We start from the raw sequence: 22,017 nt of genomic DNA on the forward strand, positions 1-22,017 counted from the left end.
TTCTATTCCGCATGCATTCTTCTGTTAACACGCGCCGAGAGCGGCAGCAAGTCCACGTTCTCCCCGGGTGCCAATTTTCATTTCGGCGCCGAAGTCCAGAGTTGGTCGCACCACGCGCGGTGATGGCTAAGAATTTGATCGATCGAAACCGCGCCGGCGGCATGCGCCATGTAGTGATAACTCGAGTATGCGCGAGTGTCCCAGTACTGTTTTCAGTGGTTTGTGTTTCAATGGTTTGTTTTTTTTCGGGTAGATTATAAGGACCCGGTGGTCCCTGGTGGATCCTGGCGCGTTATGCGCGTGTGATTTATCCCTTATTGCGTGCATATGCGTGATTGTGCTCGTGCTCCTGCTGGTGCTCTGTGTGTGTGTTGATAGGGAGAGTTAGGTTGTTGCAGCAGTGGTCAACTAACTAAAGTAAGGATTGGCACCGGAAAGGTTAACGGAAGTGGTCACAGGATAGCAGGGCATTACAACAAACAAAAAATAGAGAAAATAGGGAAAAAAGAAAAGCAGCGCCAGCGCCCCGGCTGGAAACCAGAAGGCTGCGCGGATCGCTGCTCCTCCTGCCTGCAACCCCCCCCCCCTCCCCCTCTTCCTAAAAAAAATCGGACATCGACGAGCTGGCCAAAAAACCAGGTTAGGAGAAGTTGCAATCTATGCTCTTGCTACAACCCTCCAGCGACACCGGCCCGGGGTGCGTGGTGCGTATTTAGAGTGAAGTACGTTCTTTTGTCTTCTGTGTCGTGCTCCTGGTCGTTTACCTTTTGTCTCAGCATTTGTTTAGCAAATCAGCACGCAGCAGGAGCAACACACGAAAAATTCTATGCCCAAAAATGGGCATAAAAGAAATCGAAGGCGCAGTAGAAAGCAACGAAAGGCAACGGCGACTGCGATCGATCGTTCGACTTTTCTAACTCGCGCGCGTCTGGCTTTCTTTTGTTCCGTGTCCCGCCAATCACGGCGCGCGTACACACGCACACGTTGCACACACGCACAGGCTCGCCAAAAATTCTATCCCGCATGCATTCTTCTGTTAACACGCGCCGAGAGCGGCAGCAAGTCCACGTTCTCCCCGGGTGCCAATTTTCATTTCGGCGCCGAAGTCCAGAGTTGGTCGCACCACGCGCGGTGATGGCTAAGAATTTGATCGATCGAAACCGCGCCGGCGGCATGCGCCATGTAGTGATAACTCGAGTATGCGCGAGTGTCCCAGTCCTGTTTTCAGCGGTTTGTGTGTTCAGTGGTTCGTTTTTTTCCGGGTAAATTAAAAGGACCCGGTGGTCCCTGGTGGATCCTGGCGGGTTGTGCTCACCGACCGACCGAAACAAAGAGAAAGGAACCCGGAAGCTGGCGTGTGGAGCGAAGGCAGAACACCCCTCTCGCCACCAAGAAGATAGAGTATTAATTCCGTTCCAGTGTTCTCGCGTGTCACACCGCGTCGCGGATTTCTTTGTCCCTGGGTTATCGCTGCGCGCTGCTTGCTCAATCAGCGCAAATGTACACAGTGGTGGCTGCGTAAGCTCCTCGCGCCGACGGTGCGTGCGTGTTTGTGTATGTGTGTGTGCGAGGGAAAAGAGGAGTGAAGAGGAGTGAAGGTGTTGTACAGCTGACACAAGTGCACGCGCGCTCCTCGTTCTCGCCAGCTATGACGGCGCTGTTTATCGCTAACAGCTGTTTTATTCGCCGCTGGTATATCCTACATACCACGCTACGCCCTTCCACCCAGCAGCAGCCGATACGTGTGTGTTGATGTGCGACGTTTTCGAGCCAGCACTTAAGTACTAGCCCGGTGGCGGCTCCCCCTCCCCCTCATTACCTCTTATCACAGAATCAACGCGCGCAGCATCTCTTCCGCACCAGCGGGAACAGTTGAGTGCGCATCGCAGTGTTCCGGCGCGAAAGAGCCGTGGAGCGTGGGGTATGGGACAGTAAGGAGGACTCCATATGATAGGCGACAAGCGAAGTAAGCAAATCGGAGGGGGCGCGCACTCGCTCGCTCTCGATCGGCTGAGACTGTTCCGGACTGTTCCCTTGGTGGGATTGATTAAAAATAAGATAACGAAACGACGAGCCCCTTGGTATTTGTGCCCGCGACGACGGTCTTTCCCAGTGAGCGCGCCTCTGTATTGGCAAATTCTGGGGGCACCATGGGACCCACAGCGCACACCACCACCGCGTTTGTTGTGCGTTGGATGCTCTCTGTCTCCTTGTTTTTTTTGCCTTCTTTCTTTCTCTCCCTGTCCCGCGCCGTCTTCGTCTTTCCTCTTTCCGTACTAAAATTCTTCGGTTCACACACGGTTCGATTGTCGCTGATTGTTGCTGACCGTTTGCCGATCATCGCCATCCGGGTTGCTCGCTTGCGATAGGCACCCAGCAGCAAGATAGTCTAATCGCCTTCCTTCGTCGCGCCCAAGCTCTCTCTCTCTCTCTCTCTCTCTCTCTCTCTCTCTCTCTCTCTCTCTCTCTCTCATGCAAGACGATGCTCCGCCGCCGTTCTACTGTGCGGTGCTGATTACTCCCAATCACCGATTGCCTCTCTATCTCTGTCTCTCTTTCTCTCCCACAGCGAATCTCAACGAAACGCGAGTGTCGTCGTTTTCCTCTGTGTCGAGCTTCTCGTTGTTTATGTTTTGTTTGTGGATTTTACGCTCAGACGACCAGAGCGCGCTCTGTTTAGTGCGCTCGCAGTGACTGTTGGTGTGGTTGTGTGGCGGCGTGTGCGTGCGGTCATAGTTGCGACTGTGTGGGTTGTGTTAGTGTTTGCTGTGCTTAATCTGGGAATACGTGTTAGCCAGCGGCCGATGTGCCACTGTCCAATTGTCCACAGCTGGGAAGAAAGGAAGAGAACCGACTCTCTGTCCTCGTCGTCGTCGTCGTCGCGCTGTGAACAAGCACGACCTGGCTCGGCGGACCGGACCGCCCCGGAGGAGTAGTAGTTCGATTCAGTTGCACAATTTTAGCAGCGCGAGTGATGTGTGATAGCGCAACAACGCGCGTGTAATAAGACGACGAAAGCCAAAAATAAAGCTACCTTAAAGGGACAACACGGAGAGAAGCACAACACCACCACGACGCTGAGCGGATCAGGTGTCCTCGCCCACTCACTGGTCAGCGGCAAGGTCCCTCTAGCCCGTTGATCTCACAAACAATAACAATTCTGCTTGCTGCGGGCGCTGAGCTGAGTGTGGTGCGCAGCTGTGGCAACCGTCTGGATCTGTGTCAGGGAAGGAGAAGGTGAAAGAGTGTGAATATCACCGATTGCGGGTCGTGCGGGGAGGAGCGGTGAGCGCAAATAGTGTAGCCAACGAATATTGATAAGAGAGTGCGCACACGGTGGTGACGGCAGTAACAGTGTTGTGACGGTTAGACAGCGAAAGAAACGGAAGCTAGTGCACAGGCTAGGCGGCAATCAATCAATTTGTCTCCTCAACCAAGCAACATTACCGCTGCACCGTTCAATTTAGCGCGTCTCCTCAGCCTACGATTTAGCAACGGTGGTACACCCAACAAGACCGGACTGTCTTGTGGTGCCTGAGTGCTGCTTTGTGGTAGGTGGGAGCTTCCTCTGTCGCTATATTCGGATGGTCTCAATCTGACTCACTTTTGGTACTGAATTTCCCCTTTTCAGCAGCCAGGAGGAGCCGGTGGAGTGCGGTTGAGCCGTGCGTACAGCAGGAGGGGGTGTGCAGTTTTGGCTTTGAATGAACAGCGGCAATGGGAATAAAGGCGAGCACCGCGAATGGAGGACAGCAGAGTCCTAGGGCACGCACTTTCTCCACAAGCAGCAGCAGTGAGGTGGTATCTGGCACCACAGGTACGTACGGTTCGATTATTTAAACAAAAAAAAAAAAACAGCTCCTCTTGCCTTACTTCTTTCTTTCATTCATCCTGTCTCTCTACCTTGAAGCGTGTGCGCTGCTCCACACACACATTCCATCATCCTTCATCCTTTTCGTCGACCGCGCTTCTTCTATCCTTGTATCCATGGTCGAGATATTTCTATTTACACTTCTTTATTCTTTTTCTTACTGTACGCGCGCACTGTGTGTGTGTGTGTGTGTGTGTTAATATATGTATGTGTGTGTTACTATATATGGGTGGGTCTGGGTATTTGTTATTGTAGGCGCCCCGTACGAAATATCGTCCGCTAGTACCGATCCCGACCCCGAAGAGAATGCCGCCAATGCCGCCCCCAGTGCCGCTTCGCTCGCGCTGGGGCGAGTGTACGCTACATCACTACCAACTCACATTTGGTCATTGAATGGTGAGTTAACCAACCACACTAGAATAAAAACAACAACGAAAACAAAACAGAGTTGAAAGTTAAAACCATGGACTATTTGCATCCTCGAAGCTGCATTCCCTCCCGCCCAAATCGATCACCTTCCTTCCTCTTCAACCTACATTTCCTCGTCCATGGTTGGATGTTGTTAGTGCGACAATTGGCAAGTCTGTTGGCCCGAATATCTTCTTAAGCTTTACACTATGGGACAATTAAAAAAAAACCTTTAATTCCAACCGTTATTCGAATACTAAGATCCGCATCTTGCGTCTTACCACGATTTATTTACCTATTAACGAAAAAAAAAAACAGCAAACACATACCATGTTATATGGTTGAATGAACACAGCGTCACCAGCAACCAACAAAAGTATGTAATACCTAATAATGCTCGAAATTAACAAATGCGTTGGCAAGGTCCCCTTCTAGATTGTCACCATTGTGAAACATTCTATCCGGTGTTGGACAACAGAACCAGCGTTGAAAAAAGTCACATCACTTACAACCTCTTTGTGCTACATGTGCTATACATTTTTCATTTTCGCATTTCAGGTAGCATCACTATCGCCTGATCAATAGTTTAGGGACAGTTCCCATTTTTTAGGGCAATATCAAAACTATATCGTTTTCGCCTGAACCGGTTTCCCAACACATCAGTCACTTGTTTCTTTCTCCTACAGGTATAAAATGTCCAGTATGTAGCAAATTCGTGATGCCTGATGATATTGAGTGTCATCTTGTAATGTGCCTAACAAAGCCCCGTCTGTCATATAACGGTAAGTAGCACAGTTGCATTCGCGATACTACATCTACTGGGTGTTCTATTCTTATTCTCGTTTTGTGTGCTGATCTTTTTCAGAGGATTGCTTAGCTGATGCAAAGGGAGAATGTGTCATTTGCTTAGAAGATCTATCTCCCGGTGATATAATCGCTAGACTACCGTGCTTATGCATCTACCACAAAGGGTGCTTACTCTCGTGTCAAGTCGTTTGTGAATAGTGCCTTCTTATTTCTTCTTATGTATTTTTAGATGCATCGACAAATGGTTTGAAGTCAATCGCAGCTGTCCTGAACATCCTGGCGATTAGTGTAATATCCGTTACTGCAGGAGAAACAGGTTAGATGCTCCCCTTAAAAAAAAAAGCAGCTCAGGGCGTGGCCTTCGTTGCTTGTCGTTTTAGTTTGTATTTTAAGTTTTTGACTTCGTTTAGACAAAGGAATTTAGGACACAGGTAGCGTAGGCGTAGAGGGATTATCGCGCGAACTCTCACCAATTCTATGATAATTGTGATTCGTGAAGTTGAATCTTTGCATCAAGGTGAATATTGCAAAACAATCTTTGCGGAATGCCAGCGAGTTCTCATAATGGTTTTACCAATTAGATCCTTCGTTCATTTATTTTAATTTCTATTCTTTTATGGCCAACATGTTTTGCTCGAGGCCTCGGATGATTCATAGAACTACAACCTACTTTCAATCTAATATCGCCAAAATGGCTATATATTAATTTTAACCACAATTTTTATTTCAATTTAATTGTAAAACTGCATTCCTCTTAAAACGCACACAATGTGCTTTTGTTGCTTTAAAGATGCACGCAAACGTTAAAAACACCTCTTTCTTTAGAACATCTCGGGTGCATTATTTAGCCCAAATGGCACCCAGTGGTATCTCCCAAAAAGGGTCCTAAATGGTAGACCGGAATTCTTTTTTATATTAATTATAGTTGAAGCTCCACTATGACCGTGTCAGGGCCCTTCCATGTATTTTGTGAGTTCTGCCCTATACCCATTGGATTAGTTTGGACTAATACTTTATCTACCCACATTGGTTCCATAGCGATGTTGTAGCATCCAGCCCCGGTAGTAATGCTGAGTTAAGTGACTGCCCTTCTACCCTCGCGGCATCGTCGAACACCAGTCGTGGTTTGGGTGGGTTTTTATTCTTGCCATCACCATTAAGATGAAATGCGGCAGCTAGAATAGAGGTTCACGATCCACAATCATCTCGACTGTATTTCTCGAGGTGTACTTCTGAATCTAACATCTCTTGCTACTATATCTGGAATGTTGCGATGACAGTTTTTCGCACCAAGTCCGTAGAGTTGGCACCGATGACACTGTGTTGTACCGCGGGGACCGCCACGATATGCTTATGCAGATGCACATCGCACACTGATCTTGATCTTGATCTTGGATCGTTGGGATGTTTAGGAGAGATGCGAGGGAGCACGATCCTTTTTCGAGTTCTGCAAGACTGCCTTGAAGATACGATCTTCACGCAAATCGCGTGTGAAGAACTCCGCTTTGGTGCTCACCAGGTATTTGATTAGTAGAGTGTGATCCTCGCGCGAGTTGACACTTTGGTGCCGATGCCCACGCGCCGAATCCTTCCAGTTCAAAAGCCCCAGCAACATTCACTCACGATTGTGTTACATTTCCAGCCAGACCGCTTCTAAACGGAATTGGCAACCATTCCTACAATCAATTCATCCCGACTTTATTTTGGAGACAGAAAATTAGGGATATTTACATATAAATCCGAATCCCCGGACGACTTATGAAGAGCGTTATTTTTATATGCTAGCTCTTCTTCCTGCTGCTGCGTCACAGATGGAACAGCTAAAAGTTGTTGTAAACAGCTAAAAAACAAGTTAATCCAATCCCTTTGGCAGAGACGCACCACCCATTCTAGTTACGAGCGAGACCTTGTGACTTGTCTTGAAAATTTAAATCTTCTGCGGTTCAAACGGCCAGCACCCGAGACGTGTGTGCTATCGCTTTAACTATGCGACCCATTATTACACTTTTCCACTTTCGGAATCCTCTGACCGCCCCCTTCTGTGGGTCAAACGGCCAGCAACCGAGACGTGTGTGCTTTCACTTTAATTATGTGATTCATTTTCATTTCACTCTTCTACCTTGAAATGTTCATCTTATTTTTGTATATTATATTTGTATTTAGTACATTAATTAGCCGTTGACAATCTTCGGTTAAAAGGGCGGCAACCGGCAGGGTGAAATTCCCGCTGATGCTCGGCTGCTGTCAATTCTGCGCTTGCTCTATCCGTGTGTAGGCTTGCGCTACATCGGAGAGTCTTAGACCAATTATATCTAACATTTTTATATAATCGAACATTTTTGTCATTTGCTGCAAATAATCCCAAATTTACAACCGCGTAGTGTAAAATTCTGGCGAGGTACGTGCCTACCGACACCAGCGTTAATGTAACCTTCCGTGCGAAGCCGGAAAGTCACTGGTGATCCCGCGTGTCACCGTTGACCCTAATGGCCCTCTCTCACGATACAACCGTTAGGTTCTATCCTCGAAGATGTCAGGAGGGACAACCCAGAGCCTGACAGTGGAGGATCGTTCCTTCCGGAAACGACGTGATTGCCTTGGGTGAATTTCCCTGCGCTTTCCTAGACGATCAAGAAGGACAACCTAGAGCCTGATCGTGTAGGTCGCGGTGAGGCAATTCTCCCTCCTTACCCGGTGGATCACTTCGTGCGCTTTCAGACCGTCAGGAGGGGTGACCCAGAGCCTGACGATGGATTGCGCAAAGGAATGATCCAAAGATCCTTGAACAATTCGGGCGAAGTGATGCAAACTCAGTGAGAAGGCAATCGGTCTCCGATGGAATTGTTCCCGGACGGTAAGGATTGCGGCTAGGAACCTGAAAGATTTTCGGATAGTTCTGGAAAGAACAGAGCACGGTCTTTTCCTTCTGAAATCAAAATTTAGAGTGTTTTATTTTACAATTTCTTGGGCTTTTATACAGGATTTCGGGCGCGTTTTTTGATCATTCGTCTCGCTCAAACCTACCATTTGTCTTTGTCTCTCGATCGTGTCTTTATCGCGCCGTATGTTCCCTAACGAGCCTTGTGGGTTTTATGACTCTCTTCAAGCCCTCGCTTTGGAGTTTCTTCCTGTCATAAACGCGTGCGCTATGTCTTTGCGTTAAGCGTATGGCTGCTGCTGGCTCGATCGACCTACGCGAACATGAATATGTTTGCCTTTTAGCGTTCTGTTTATCGCGTCCTCGAAGGATCTTGGTGGTTCCTTTATCTTGAACGTGTTTACATGTCCCTTTTGAGCGAGCGTATATTACATCGCTGGTCGCGCGGCGGTGTTCTTATTTATGTCCTGAGCCTGATGTTTCTATTTACTTAGGATAGGTTGCATCGTTTCAGATTTTTCTGCTTTTGAAACTATTTGGGAACTTTACTTATCTAGTTTAAATTTTTTGTGTATAATTATTCGTCGCGTTCGCCACAGCGTAGTATTGCATTATCTTAGCATACTCTATTCACTGACATCTGCAATATCGCACTCAATCTCCTATTCATTCATCGCCTCCTGATCAATTAGATCCCTTGTTTCATTGCAGTCCAGCGGCGACCCATTACTACACTTTTCTACTTTCGGAATCCTCTGACCGCCCACTTCTGTGGGTCAAACTGCCAGCAACCGAGACGTGTGTGCTATCACTTTAATTATGTGATTCATTTTCATTTCACTGCTATCACTTCAACTATGAGTTGCATTAGTTGCCGCGTGCCGAGTGCGCAATCCTTGATTTCGTTTGTTTTAATTCCTTCTTCCTCTTCATCCTCGTCATCATCGTTAACCACTCTCGTGGAAAGGTTCTATAGGACAGCGCTCAGCCCTTCGATCCGCTAGAGAACCCCACCCGCGGTAATTCTCTTTTGGACATCGATTGGCAGCTACGGGCAGCTGACTAGCCTTTCTGCTCCCGGGACGGTTGTATAGTTGGGTAGCGCTCAGCCTTTTGGTACGTTAGAGAACCCCACCCGCGGTAATTCTCTTCTGACCACCAATCGGCAGATACGAGCCACCGACTAGCCTCCCCCCCCCTCCCCTTGCTGTGGAAAGGTTCTATACTTTCGGAATCCTCTGACCGCCCCTTTCTGTGGGTCAAACGGCCAGCAATCGAGACGTGTGTGCTATCACACTATGAGTTGCATTAGTTGGAGATGGTCGCGTGCCGAGTGCGCAATCCTTGATTTCGTTTGTTTTAATTCCTTCTTCCTCTTCCTCCTCATCTTCGTCTTCGTCATCATCGTTAACCGCCCCTCTTCTACCTCTGATTCTGATTCACTTCTACGTGACTATTATTTTCGTGCATGGTCATTATCAGAGAAAATGCTAAAACACGACACCAAACATGAGCATTTTTGATGAAAGTAAAAGCAATCTGGCACTAGGAGAATAGGCGTCAAACGTCGACTAACGCTGACAAATGATAATTGTAATGTTGGGCGAATATAGGCATTGAAATGTTCATCTTATTTTTGTATATTATATTTGTATTTAGTACATTAATTAGCCGTTGACAATCTTCGGTTAAAAGGGCGGCAACCGGCAGGGTGAAATTCCCGCTGATGCTCGGCTGCTGTCAATTCTGCGCTTGCTCTATCCGTGTGTAGGCTTGCGCTACATCGGAGAGTCTTAGACCAATTATATCTAACATTTTTATATAATCGAACATTTTTGTCATTTGCTGCAAATAATCCCAAATTTACAACCGCGTAGTGTAAAATTCTGGCGAGGTACGTGCCTACCGACACCAGCGTTAATGTAACCTTCCGTGCGAAGCCGGAAAGTCACTGGTGATCCCGCGTGTCACCGTTGACCCTAATGGCCCTCTCTCACGATGCAACCGTTAGGTTCTATCCTCGAAGATGTCAGGAGGGACAACCCAGAGCCTGACAGTGGAGGATCGTTCCTTCCGGAAACGACGTGATTGCCTTGGGTGAATTTCCCTGCGCTTTCCCAGACGATCAAGAAGGACAACCTAGAGCCTGATCGTGTAGGTCGCGGTGAGGCAATTCTCCCTCCTTACCCGGTGGATCACTTCGTGCGCTTTCAGACCGTCAGGAGGGGTGACCCAGAGCCTGACGATGGATTGCGCAAAGGAATGATCCAAAGATCCTTGAACAATTCGGGCGAAGTGATGCAAACTCAGTGAGAAGGCAATCGGTCTCCGATGGAATTGTTCCCGGACGGTAAGGATTGCGGCTAGGAACCTGAAAGATTTTCGGATAGTTCTGGAAAGAACAGAGCACGGTCTTTTCCTTCTGAAATCAAAATTTAGAGTGTTTTATTTTACAATTTCTTGGGCTTTTATACAGGATTTCGGGCGCGTTTTTTGATCATTCGTCTCGCTCAAACCTACCATTTGTCTTTGTCTCTCGATCGTGTCTTTATCGCGCCGTATGTTCCCTGCGAGGGCCACGGCAGATTTGGCCCCCGATTTAAAGTTCCTAAACTTACACTTACGCCAGTCAGAATGGCGTTTTACACTTCCTTACCTGCGTCGGAGCCCGGCGACCCAGTATGAGATGTTGGGGTCTCCGGAACACTACCTATTTTTCGGATGTTCCGCGTGGATTGGCCAGAGGCACAGTCCACGGCTGGATCGCGCGGACACGGAGGAAAGACGCGGTTTGGTTAAAAGTTCGAGCAAGAGAGTCTTTGATTTATTCTAACACTAGTATTTATAAATTTTGTCTTAACCTAACGTTTCCTAAAGTCAGCGACCGTGGCCCTACCTCCCGTTTCCTCTCCACCTCTTGCTCTTGCCGCGTTGGGTGAGCTGACTCGGCCGGTTGACGTCAACCCTCGCCTGATGCAACATTGGTGCACGCTTATTGGTTCTGGGGGGTAAATCGATAAAATATACTGTGTCGGCTATTTGTTCATGTGGCCAACAACTTCTTGCGACAGTTGTTATTTTGCGCGAACGTCCGGCCGGTTTCGGAGCGTCGCTGGGCCACTTTTGGTATGAACAGTTGCTGGGCGAAAGAACGCATCTTCAGCAAATCATTACCTCCCCTATCGTGGTGATCGTTATCGATCACCATCATTGATTGCTAAGCGGCTGGCGCGGTTTGCGCGTTGCATAAATTGTGGCGATTCCCTTCTTCGTCATTCTAGGTGCGCCACACCGCACCGAGACAAATCACGGCAGCGACCAAAAACAAGGCTGGTGTAATAACTTCGCTGGTTCTAGAGGCTGGTTTGAGATGTTGGACGAGGGATGGACGACTGAAAAACCTTTTCTTTCAATTCGGCTGGTGTCTGGGTGTGACGAGCCCAAAGGGGGTGTCGTCAGCCAGAGCAGCGTCAGAGGAAAGACACAGATAGGTTGGAGTCAGAATTCAGTCTGGTTGTATTTTGGATTTGTTCGTTTATATACAATTTCGGGATTAGTTCTTAACTCTATTTTACAATTAGTGGGAGTGAGACAGCTGGAGAGGCTTTGCTAGCTGAAAGTACTTTTCCGCATGATCAGCGCACTTGTGCCCGTTGCGCAACATTGTTGGCATGTTCCCGGGTCCCAGCGCAGCAGCGCTGAGGCATCGGTAATTTGACCCGCGTGGTTGTTTTGGCACGGTGGGCCATCGGCGCATCGGCGCATCAGCGCCGTGGTGTATGCGTAGCGCCGGGGCAGCCGTCAAGTGGCTGACCATGTTTTGGTTTTGGGTCGTTCACTCTTTATTGGGTGCTAACTGACGAAGGTAAAAATGTAGGTCAGTAAAGCAACAATGTTTCTCGGGGTTCTGGTTCTAATGACCCAAGGTGAACCTCGGAGGTGAAGAATGAACGATCCCTGATGAACGGGGAGTGAATATTGGTGAGCGATGAATATCTGCCACACTGGGTCGGTGGTGGAGGCAGGTTTGGGTCGCTGCATCCCCCCCCCCCCCCCCACTTATTTGTGCTTGATGATCACCTTGAAGAGGCGATCATCAAGCAGGTAAGTACGAAGGCTTAAGGCCGGTCCTAAGCTAACTAATCTTAACTACGATGATCAGGCCTGTGTGAAATGGGGCCGGTCATGATGCGCGCTCGCATTCATTGTCTACACCCGACAAATCATGGCTCTGTCATGCCAACCTATCCATCTATCGATTTCCTAGTCTATTTATGCGAGGACTTTCTCTCCCGCATCCTAACTCCTATATGTTACGGTACTGGGAATCGAACCCAGCCCTAGGGCACCTTTGACCCTAGGAATCCTAGGGGCGGTACGGATCGGCACCCACAAGGCCACATCCGGTTCCTAGCTAAACCGAATAAAAAAGAAGAAAAGCGGTTAAAAACTAATTGTCCTATGCTGGGGCCGGGCTCTCTCTGCCGGGCCCTACGGATTTCCCTAAATTCTAATGCAGCTGCGCGTTTCCGCGTCTTATGGCTGTCTATATACTTATACTACTGCACTAGCTGCGCGTAGTTGCGGCTTATGGCTGTGCTACTTTTTATCGCATTAAATGCCTATTCTTGTGCCCAGCTGCGCGCGCTCGCGTCTTATGGCTGTATTGGCTAGTAAAAGCTGCGCGGTGTCGCGTCTTATGGCTTTCTATATAAACTATACTGTAGCTGCGCGTTTGTCGCGTCTTACGGCCTTCTTTATAAACTATTCTAAAGCTGCGCTGTTTTTCGCGTCTTATGGCTTTCTATATAAATTATTACCCGCTATCGAGTCTTGAAATAATATGGGCACGTTTTAAAAGCCACTGGGGTGCTTTTAATACTAAAATGCGCTCTTCTACTAATGGTAAAGGCCCCTGGTTGTCCCGTCGCGGGTGTTATTAGTGTTTAAGGGATTTGTGAGCGTGTGCTTTCGCAAGACCTAATTGCAACTTATTTGTTTTTGTTTCTGTTGATGGTGTTATTCTTAATATTTGGTTCATGCGCTACTGAACGGTTAGCGTTATTTCCCGGATTAGTATTTAACATTTGATTTTGGGGTAAGCAATTAATCGGACTTACGTAATAAAACGCAGAGACATGAGACACTGCTGCAACTGCGGCGCTTTCTGGGGTGTCGTAGCTTTACTTGTAGTGCGGGATTATTAATTGCCGCATAGCGAAGACGGGATGATCGGTACGACGAATAGCTTTGAAAAATGACTGGCTTGTCATTTGCGCCCCATGATCGCTGTATCCAAGTGGTCGATGAGGAATTTCTCTCCTAACACCTTCCCGTATCGTTGATTCTATGACGACAGCTCTCGGATCACAATTTCCGGAAAGCGGAAAACGGAATGCAACTGTCGCCAGGTTGACATTTTGGTGGTTATCGAACCTCGATGTGCTCGAACAAATTATAGCAGATCGTGAAAGCTGGGTGCGTTTTCGTCTGAGCATTCTTCAGTGATGGACTCCACATGTCGTCCTTCTTAGAGCGAAGGGGTTCAGTACCGCCCTATGCGGCAGGGCAAAGCCATCTCATCGTCGCCCTTGCTAGTCGGTACTCGTTCCTACACCGACATCGTTGTTTCAGCCGACATTCGGGCTGCCAGAAACTCGTCTCCGACAGCGGTCCTTTCGATGAGTGCGTACTACCCGTACAATCCTTTTCCCAAGGGTCCATTGTCAACCATAGCTCCAGTGTGATAGATCCTTTTTTTCTCAAAAAATATTCAAGCAAGTAAATGTTTCGGATTATTGGTTCCTAATGCTAAGTAATTTGTGCCAGGTCTCTTTTGAGATGGGTGACAAACTTATATTCTAGTGAAGGAGATAACAGATCACCTGCAACTCGCTCCACCAGAACGTTACTATCATACCCTTAAAATTACACCTTTGTAGGTTTACCTGGTCGGATGCTTTCTTTCCTTGTTAAAATATGGAAGGCTAAGAGGGGACCCCGATGTTTTGGTCATAGCCTACACGGATGACCAAATATCCGTGCCTGCTATCATCTGGGCATCTCTAAGCATTGCTTATTTTTACCGATCTCATTCAATCCGCTGCTTTATCCAACACCATCATCCCGCAACCGACCGTCTTATACACCTGCTAGAGCTAAACATTCATTGATTTAACCTATAAATGAAAAGGATTATCTATGGTTTTCCCGGTTAATGATAGAACGATTTTTTTTTTACCAAAAATTAGCATATCCTATTACCTGGGCTTTAATCATAAAATCTCTTCAATCTGTTTACATGTACCTTCTCGTGCCGGTTGCCGTTTCGTATCACTACGGTCTGTTCACTAGTGTAGGGGGTATGGATGATGATGGCCGTCAACGTTGGCCAAGGCTTACCGATTTTAGCTGCGATGCCAGTCAGAATGGCGTACTTTTCGGATTGTTTCTCTAACAATTACTAGACACAGAAAACGTGTTTCCTTGAACAATGCCAGACGCGGAAGACCAAGAAAAAGAGCCCCGCGTGTATCGCGTTTATTCCTTAAATAGAATCTTAAACTATACCTGCCGTTCTACCCTTTTCCCTCTCGCCCACGCACGTTGTCGAATCTACCCGTTGCTGCTGTCCGTTGATGCTGTCCGTTGATGCTGTCCGTTGCTGCTGTCCGTTGCTGCCCTGGCGTACCTGCCAGCGTCGGTGCAGATCCTTCTTCGTTGGCGGCGTACCCCGATCGTGAACTGTGTCGACCGTTGTTATTGGTGCCGATGATCACTCGTCTCGTCGTGTCGGAAAAACCCCGTGTGGCTGGTACGTTCGTCTCGCTGGAGACGTTGTTGTTGTTGCAAGCGTCGCTCGCCTATCCGGTCAGCTAGGATCCTACGTGGATTTCCCCGGCGTTTACGATGTTCCTCCGGTACCGGCGACTGTTGTTGTAAGCTGCGTCGATTTGTGCGTTTCCTGAGACGAGGGTTCGTGAAGCGTGGGAAGGGTACGGGCAGGCAACGCTAGGAATATGAAGAAGTGGCCCGGCAATGATAATCAGAGGCGGGACGCTTCATCCCCCCCACACTTATTTGCGCTCGAGGGTCACCGGAACGTGTTGATCCTCGAGTGTTAGTCCTAGATTTTTTTCTCTTAATTATATGATGTTATTGATGCTTTTATACGATATTGATTTTTCTTTTACATTTTTTCTTCACATTGGCTCATTTTCTTCTACGTTTTGGGTCCATCATCTGTGCGTCGGCTTTGGCGGCTTTGGGTAAAACATACTTTTTCCCTTTTCTTCTTGGCTTTTTACCAGGACCCTTCGTGATTCTAACGCATCTCAAATTTTCGTTTTACATATTCTTCACATTTGCTCCTATTTCTTCTATCTTCAAATAGTGTCCCTTCACGGTTCGTAATTTTTGTTTCTTTTCGGCTAGTTTCCGGGATCCTTCGCAAAATTATTTTCCTGAATTTTTCCATTTCAAACATCTTTCCAATTTTCGCCTAATTTTCCTTATATCTTTCCCTATCTCTGAGTCGAATGTTTGTAGACTTATGGTAAGTTGTATGATTTGGATGACGATACTCTGAATTAATTGGCGCGTGATCGAGAACACTTCGTATACCGCACGTTGCTCACGGCTTGCTAATTTTCGTCCTTGTTACAGATAGTGTGATTTGCCTCTTACTACTAGTTTCTTCATAGTGATTTCTAGATTGTAATATTTGATGATAGCGATAGTCAGCATATTTTTGTTTTTTTTTTTTTTTGAATATAATTGTGAAATACGCAAAGCTTGACCTACTTTTTCTTTTACATTATGGTTACGGCCTTAGGTATGGTTCGTATTTTGGGAGGAGGGATTTTGGGTGTTAATGGTTTAGGGGTTTGGCTTACTGTGCTCTGGATCGTCGGGGCTTTCTTTTCGGGGCATTCGGAGCTCTGCGAAGTCGGAGTGTCGGCTGTTGGTACTACGCTGTTGACTTCGGGGGTGTTCATCTGTTTTTCTGTTACTTCGAGTGCGCTGTTGCCTTCGTGGTTGCGGGGTGCTCCAATTTGCCATTTGATTCCAAGACGAACTCGAAGTAGACATATTACCATTAGTGCGGCCGCAAACATGCTTGGCCACGTCACCCATGGGTTTTGTAGTGGAATCTCGATTAATTGTCGAAGCGACGGTGTGTCTGCTTTTAAGTCTGCGACATCAATAGCTAATTTCCGTAGGATGTCCGATGTCAGAAAGGGTTCCACTGAGATCCTTTCCTTATTATTATTAAAGGACTTATTATCCTTTCCGGTGTGAGTTCCTTCGTGATCCGAGCTAGACTAAGTAAACCCGGTAGCACATCTCCGGATTGGGTGGTCGGTAAACGTGCATGAGAGGGAATTTTTTCTGCTTGTTCTTGGAGCTGATTCATCACTATCCCGGGGTTTACTAGCTCCGCTAGATCGGCTATTGACAATCGATCTTCGGTGAACACGTGTAAAAAGCTTTGAGTGCTACGGTGGAAATGTTGTAGCAGGTGGGTTACCCATATGCCGATTTCTACTAGCTGCTGTTCTAGACGTAGAGTAATGCCGGCTTCCTTTGTAAAATTAGCTCCGGCCTGCATTTCTTTTTGCATCTGGTGTTCGGCCTCTTCCATTTGCCTAAGCGTATCATCTACATGGTGCGTTGCTTTCGCGATTTCTTTGTACAACGTCTCGACTACGTTTGTCTGGTGTGAATAGGCTAATTTAAGATGCTCTTCATTCTGTCGAAGCGAGACAAGTCCGGCATTCACACGGGCTCTGTCGTCGGAATCCATGGCTCCTAGATATGCCAAAATTCCCCTCTTTTGTTTCTTGGGGAAAAACTCTCGTAGATAAACCATCCAGTCCTTGTACTCGTTCGTGTTTCGTGTTAGGACGATGGAGACCGATTCACATCGATCGTCTTGTCGTAATTTCAGTAGCTGCTGACAATGTGTTTTGTGAAGCGCCGTAACAGTCTGCAAATACTGCAAGTCGCGTTCCATTTCCTTAAAATCCCGCTGAACGATGATGCCGAGCTCTCCTTGCCTCACGAATGTTGGCCCTTCCGAGTCCATGTACAGCCGGGGTTGCATATCCGCCATGATGGCGGAGGCCAACGAGATAAACCTGTCATCAGAATTAAACATTATCTTCTTTCGTCCTACGGGTATGAAATATATATATAAATTTTTCATTTAAAACTCTCCTAGATCCTCTGTTCGATGTTTACTTCTTTTTTTTTTTGTTCTCTTTGCCGTCCCTTACGTGTATGCGTCATTTTTCTAAATCCCTTGTTTTCTATCATCCTTTTTGTGGGTGCGTATAGTGCTTGAGTGTAATAGTTGTTACTCTATGAATCGTTTTACTCGGTTGACATGGACGCGTTCCATGCGATGTCCGTTTCTTACTACTACTGTCTGTTCGCTAGGTACGTCTACTACGGTATAGGGCCCTCTCCACGTGCTTAGGAGCTTTTGCCCTACTCCCATTGGGTTAGCCTGTATCAAAATTTTATCCCCCCACATGGGATACCACTCTCGTGCGTCTCTGTCATAGGAAACCTTGCGCCTTTCTTTGGATAGCCATAGGCTTTCCCGCGCAACCCCGTGGATGTGTCGGAAGATGTTATGCAACTCCGTAACGTAGGTGTGGTAGTTGGTATTGTTGTCGTGACTTTTGAAAAACGAGGTGGGCAGTTTGGGCTCCCGACCATACATAAGTTCGAACGGAGCGAACCCAGTTGATGAATTTACTGTAGTATTGTATAGAAAACAGAAATACGGGATATGTAGATCCCATACGTATGGGTTCCCTACCACGTACTGCCGCAAATAGATTTTTAGTTCCCGATTGGCTCGTTCCACCAGGTTTGCTTGAGGGTGGTATGCACTCGTATTTATCTTTTTGATCTTCAACAGCTTGCAAGCGCTGACCATAACCTGGCTCATAAAATTTGTCCCTTGATCAGTGACTAATTGCTCCGGAACTCCGTGCTCACAGATAATTCGTTCCACAAAGGCTTTTGCTACCGTGGTGGCCTCTTGGTTCTCCATGGGTACCACGATGAGGTACCGCGTGAGATCATCTTGCGCTACTAGTCCATATCTATTCCCTCTCTCTGTCTCCGGCAGTACTACTATATCCATGAAGATTTTCTCGAACGGCACCGCGGCCGTAGTGGTTATTTTCATAGGTATTTTGTTGAATCGGCAGATTTTGTTTTTCTGACACGACTCACACTTGGCAACATAGGCTTCGATGTCCTGTCTCATATTTCGCCAATAGTAGATTGCACCAATCTTTTTCCTCATGCGCTTTGCCCCGACATGCCCCCCTAGAGGCGAGTCGTGAAACTCCCTTAGTAGCGTTGGTACTTCGTGCGGTTGTATCTCCATCCGCTCCGAGCTCGCATTGTACAGGGAGAAAACAAAGCCGTGCTTTTCTCCCAAAAACTGGATCATCTGGAAAACCGCGAACTGCTTAATCCTTTTGAAAGAAAGGATGGGTATCTCCTGTTGCCCCCCAGTCACTTCCTTTAATTTCAAAAGGCAGCGCTGGAGCCTCTCCAAAAAAAGTTCACTGATCACCAGCGAGTTGCTTTTTCCTTCTAAAACTATTCCCAATATCTTCGCCTCGGGCACATGTATCACGTATTGAGACGTGTAATCCTTCAGCCCATGTGGTGGAGTCCAAATTCGAGAGATGTCGCTATTAACCGACCTGCTATTTAATATTACTATGCGGTATCGTGAAGGGTCATCTTCCATACTACGGGCAAACTTAATCTTGCGCCAATTGATATTTTTCATCATACGAGCGTGTTCGAACTGCTCGTACAATTCCCTGGCAAGCGAGAGATCTCGAGAGTCAGCTTTGTCTGTTGTCGGTAAGTTCATTAGATCGTCGATGTGTGGATCCATATTATTCTGGTTGTCACCCTCACTGGCTTGTTGTTGGGCTTCTTCTGCCTCGGATTCTTCTTGCATTTTTTTCTTCTGCGCTCGGGTCAATATTGCCACTAATTGTGTCTCTTCCGTTTCCTCCGTTATTTCATTCCTCAAGTCTGGTGTGGGTATGCGGGATAAAAAGTCCGCTACCACGTTTTCGCGACCTTGCTTATACCGTATGTCGCACTCGAAACCCTGTAGTTTGAGTCTTAGTCGTGTCAGTGTGGGTGAAGTTTCCTTTAACTTCCAGATCGAGACCAATGGTCGATGATCCGTATATACGATGAACCGTTGGCCATACACATAATGCCGAAAATACGCGGCTGCCCAAACGATCGCTAACAGTTCCTTTTCAATAGTGTGATACCGTTCCTCTGCGCCCCGTAGTGCTCTGCTGGCGTATGCAATGGGCTGATTTTCTGTTTTCTCATTAGACAAAACTACTCCTATCGCGAATTGGCTGGCGTCAGTGGTCAGGACAAATGTATCAGCATAATTAGGTCTGACCAAAAGCGGCTCGCTTACTAATGCGGCCTTGAGGCTATCAAATGATTGCTGACATTTTTCCGTCCATAGGAACTTGACCCCATCTTTGAGCAAATCATTGAGTGGCTTGCGCTTGTGTGCCACTCCGGGTATAAATTTGGCATAGAAATTTATCGTTCCTAGCACTGACCTGACCTGTCTTACTGTTGTTGGGGGTTTCAGATTGATTATCTTGCTCACATTCTCCTTTAGTGGCTTTACCCCATGTTCGCTTATGTGATGGGATACTCTATCTCCGTCCGCAGAATCTGACATTTCTGCGGTTCAAGTCGTAAGTTATGCTTACGTAACCCATTTAATACCAGTCTCAAATGCTCTGCGTGTTCGGATATCGATCTTCCGTAAACGACGATATCATCTAGGTAGACGACAGCCCGGACCCCTCGAATCTCGTACAGTACCTTATTCATTAACTTTTGAAACGTCGAAGGGCTGTTTTTCAGGCCCATGGGCATTCGAGTAAACTCATAGTGTCCATACGGTGTGGAAAACGCCGTCTTGGGTGCATCCCGTTCATGAATGGGAATCTGATAAAACCCGGACTTAAGATCCAATGTCGAAAAATATTTACTGTCCCCTAATGTATCCAATATGTCTGGGATCAAGGGAATCGGGTACACGAATGGTACTGTAATGACGTTCAAAGCACGAAAATCTACTACGATCCGGTACCGTTTGTTTCCCTGTGCATCTACCGTTTTCTTTGGAATACATAACACTGGTGCATTCCAAGGGCTAGTGCTGTCTTGAATAATGCCTAGTTTGAGCATTTCGTCGATTTGCTCGATAACTTGCTGTTTCGTTCCCTCCGGGAAGCGGTACTGCTTTTCGAAAATCGGAGTGCTGTGTGTTGTTTCAATTTCGTGCACGGCAGCGTTGGTGCACACAAAGTCGTCGCCCTCTAGAAAAAATACTTCATTAAATTGGGTTATAAGTTCAGCAATCTCCTTTTCTTCGGGAGGAAGTTTTGTTAATTCCATCAGTTTCGCAATTCTCGCTGGCCCCGAGATCTTCTGGGCATCTCGATATTCTACCACGTCATAGTCAAGATTGGAGTCAAGATCGATTTCCTTATACCATTCTTCTTGCTCTTCTCGTTCCTGGTAATCCTCGTTGCTTATCGTCATAACTAGTTCCCCCCCACACTTATTTGTGGTTGAGGTTACTGCTTCTTGCGTCACCATTCCCAGGGGTACGGTTTTATGGGGTCCCTTCTTTTCATGCCCTTCCCCTGACGTTGTTGGGTCTGACTGTGGGTGCAATGTGATCCGATTACAACAGTAATCGATCTGAGCCGCGTACCTGCGTAAAAATTCAGCTCCTAGGAGCCCTGGCAGCATTAGCTCTGCTACTACCTGGAACTTTGTGGGGTATATAATTATACGTCTTTATTGCGAGACGGACCGATTAAGAGTACCGAGTGTTTCCCCACCTCGTGAACATGACAAAAAATGCTTACGCTGCTTAAAATGCGCCCTAACCTAACGCTTAACCTATCTCATTCATTCCTCGCGGAATGAATGTTCCTATTCATCGGTTCATTTAGTTTCCTTTTCTATATTTTACGCTATACGCTCAGGCCTCTATAACTATATATCTTCGCCGATTTGCAGATCTAATTCGCAGGTCCCCAATGTTTCTATGGAGCGACCGCTTATCCCTGATAATTTTGTAGTTTCCTTAGTGTTTATTCTTACCATGCCCAAATCACTTGCATCCCTCCATCTAAGTAAGTTTACTGTAGCTCCTGTATCTACAAGGAACTCAGCCACTTCCGATCCATTCTTAGTGTTGATTTGTACTGTAATATGGCCTGCCCCTGTACAGTCCAATGGGAACTTGACTACGCCAATCATATGATTAGGTATTGGGCCATTCCTACTTGCGCCTCTGGGGCCCTCTGGACGGTAGTCGGGTCTTTGGTTGCGTCCTTGCTGATCATATCTTTCACCCGACTTTGGTTGTTGTCTTGGAGTATTTAGCCCCGAGTACCTCGCTGGGCCGTGTTGGTTTTCCCATCTGTGGTGATCGTTTCTTGCAAATCCCGACCCGTTCCAGTTGTTGCGATTATCTTCGTATCGTTCACAAGATATGGTAAAAAATCGCTAGATGTTTCTAAGGGGGATTTGCTGTTTGTTGAACTACGCAAAAATTTTCGTAGTCGGTTATTTCAGCATTGTTCATTTCCTTCTTATTAAACGTTTTCCTACTTCTCAGTGAAGGGTCCACATCCATTGGTTCGGAATTTTTATGAATGGTTGGATCTCTTCCGCCTACCTCACTTTCCTGGTGCGGTGTGTATGGTTTATGAGATTTCTGTTTGAAGAAATTCGACTGGTTTCCTGTTTCCCGAGTCGGTTGTGCTGGTGATTTAAACTTGTGGTTTGGTTGATAAGCGAAATGTTTTGTCGTGTTTGCACTTTTGTTTTGTGTAGATACGACCAATTCCTTTGATTGGAACTTGCAAAGAAAAGCGTATGCATCTTCGATGTCTTTTGGCCGTGCAGCTTGCACATGACCAAAATATGGTTCCTTCAAGCCTGCTAT

At 46.9% G+C, this 22,017-nt stretch overlaps 1 protein-coding gene across 4 annotated transcripts in view; it reads left to right on the forward strand.

Annotated features, from left to right (window-relative positions):
- The window catches only part of LOC125950030 (E3 ubiquitin-protein ligase ZNRF2-like), an 87,043-nt gene that overhangs the window by 7,628 nt on the left and 57,398 nt on the right, over positions 1-22,017 (forward strand). The window contains exons 2-8 of one of the 4 annotated variants that reach the window (XM_049677617.1): positions 2,570-3,551; positions 3,632-3,817; positions 4,127-4,267; positions 4,966-5,061; positions 5,145-5,250; positions 5,316-5,402; positions 14,663-20,954. In XM_049677617.1, the coding sequence (XP_049533574.1) occupies positions 3,718-3,817; positions 4,127-4,267; positions 4,966-5,061; positions 5,145-5,250; positions 5,316-5,373 (501 nt within the window). In that variant the 5' untranslated portion in view covers positions 2,570-3,551; positions 3,632-3,717 and the 3' untranslated portion in view covers positions 5,374-5,402; positions 14,663-20,954. Of the gene's footprint in view, positions 1-2,569; positions 3,552-3,631; positions 3,818-4,126; positions 4,268-4,965; positions 5,062-5,144; positions 5,251-5,315; positions 7,708-14,662; positions 20,955-22,017 lie in introns of those variants that run through there. The other 3 variants (XM_049677598.1, XM_049677628.1, XM_049677606.1) reach the window with 3 other exon arrangements.

Source organism: Anopheles darlingi, chromosome X, assembly GCF_943734745.1.
Source record: "Anopheles darlingi chromosome X, idAnoDarlMG_H_01, whole genome shotgun sequence".
Taxonomy (NCBI): Eukaryota; Metazoa; Arthropoda; class Insecta; order Diptera; family Culicidae; genus Anopheles; species Anopheles darlingi.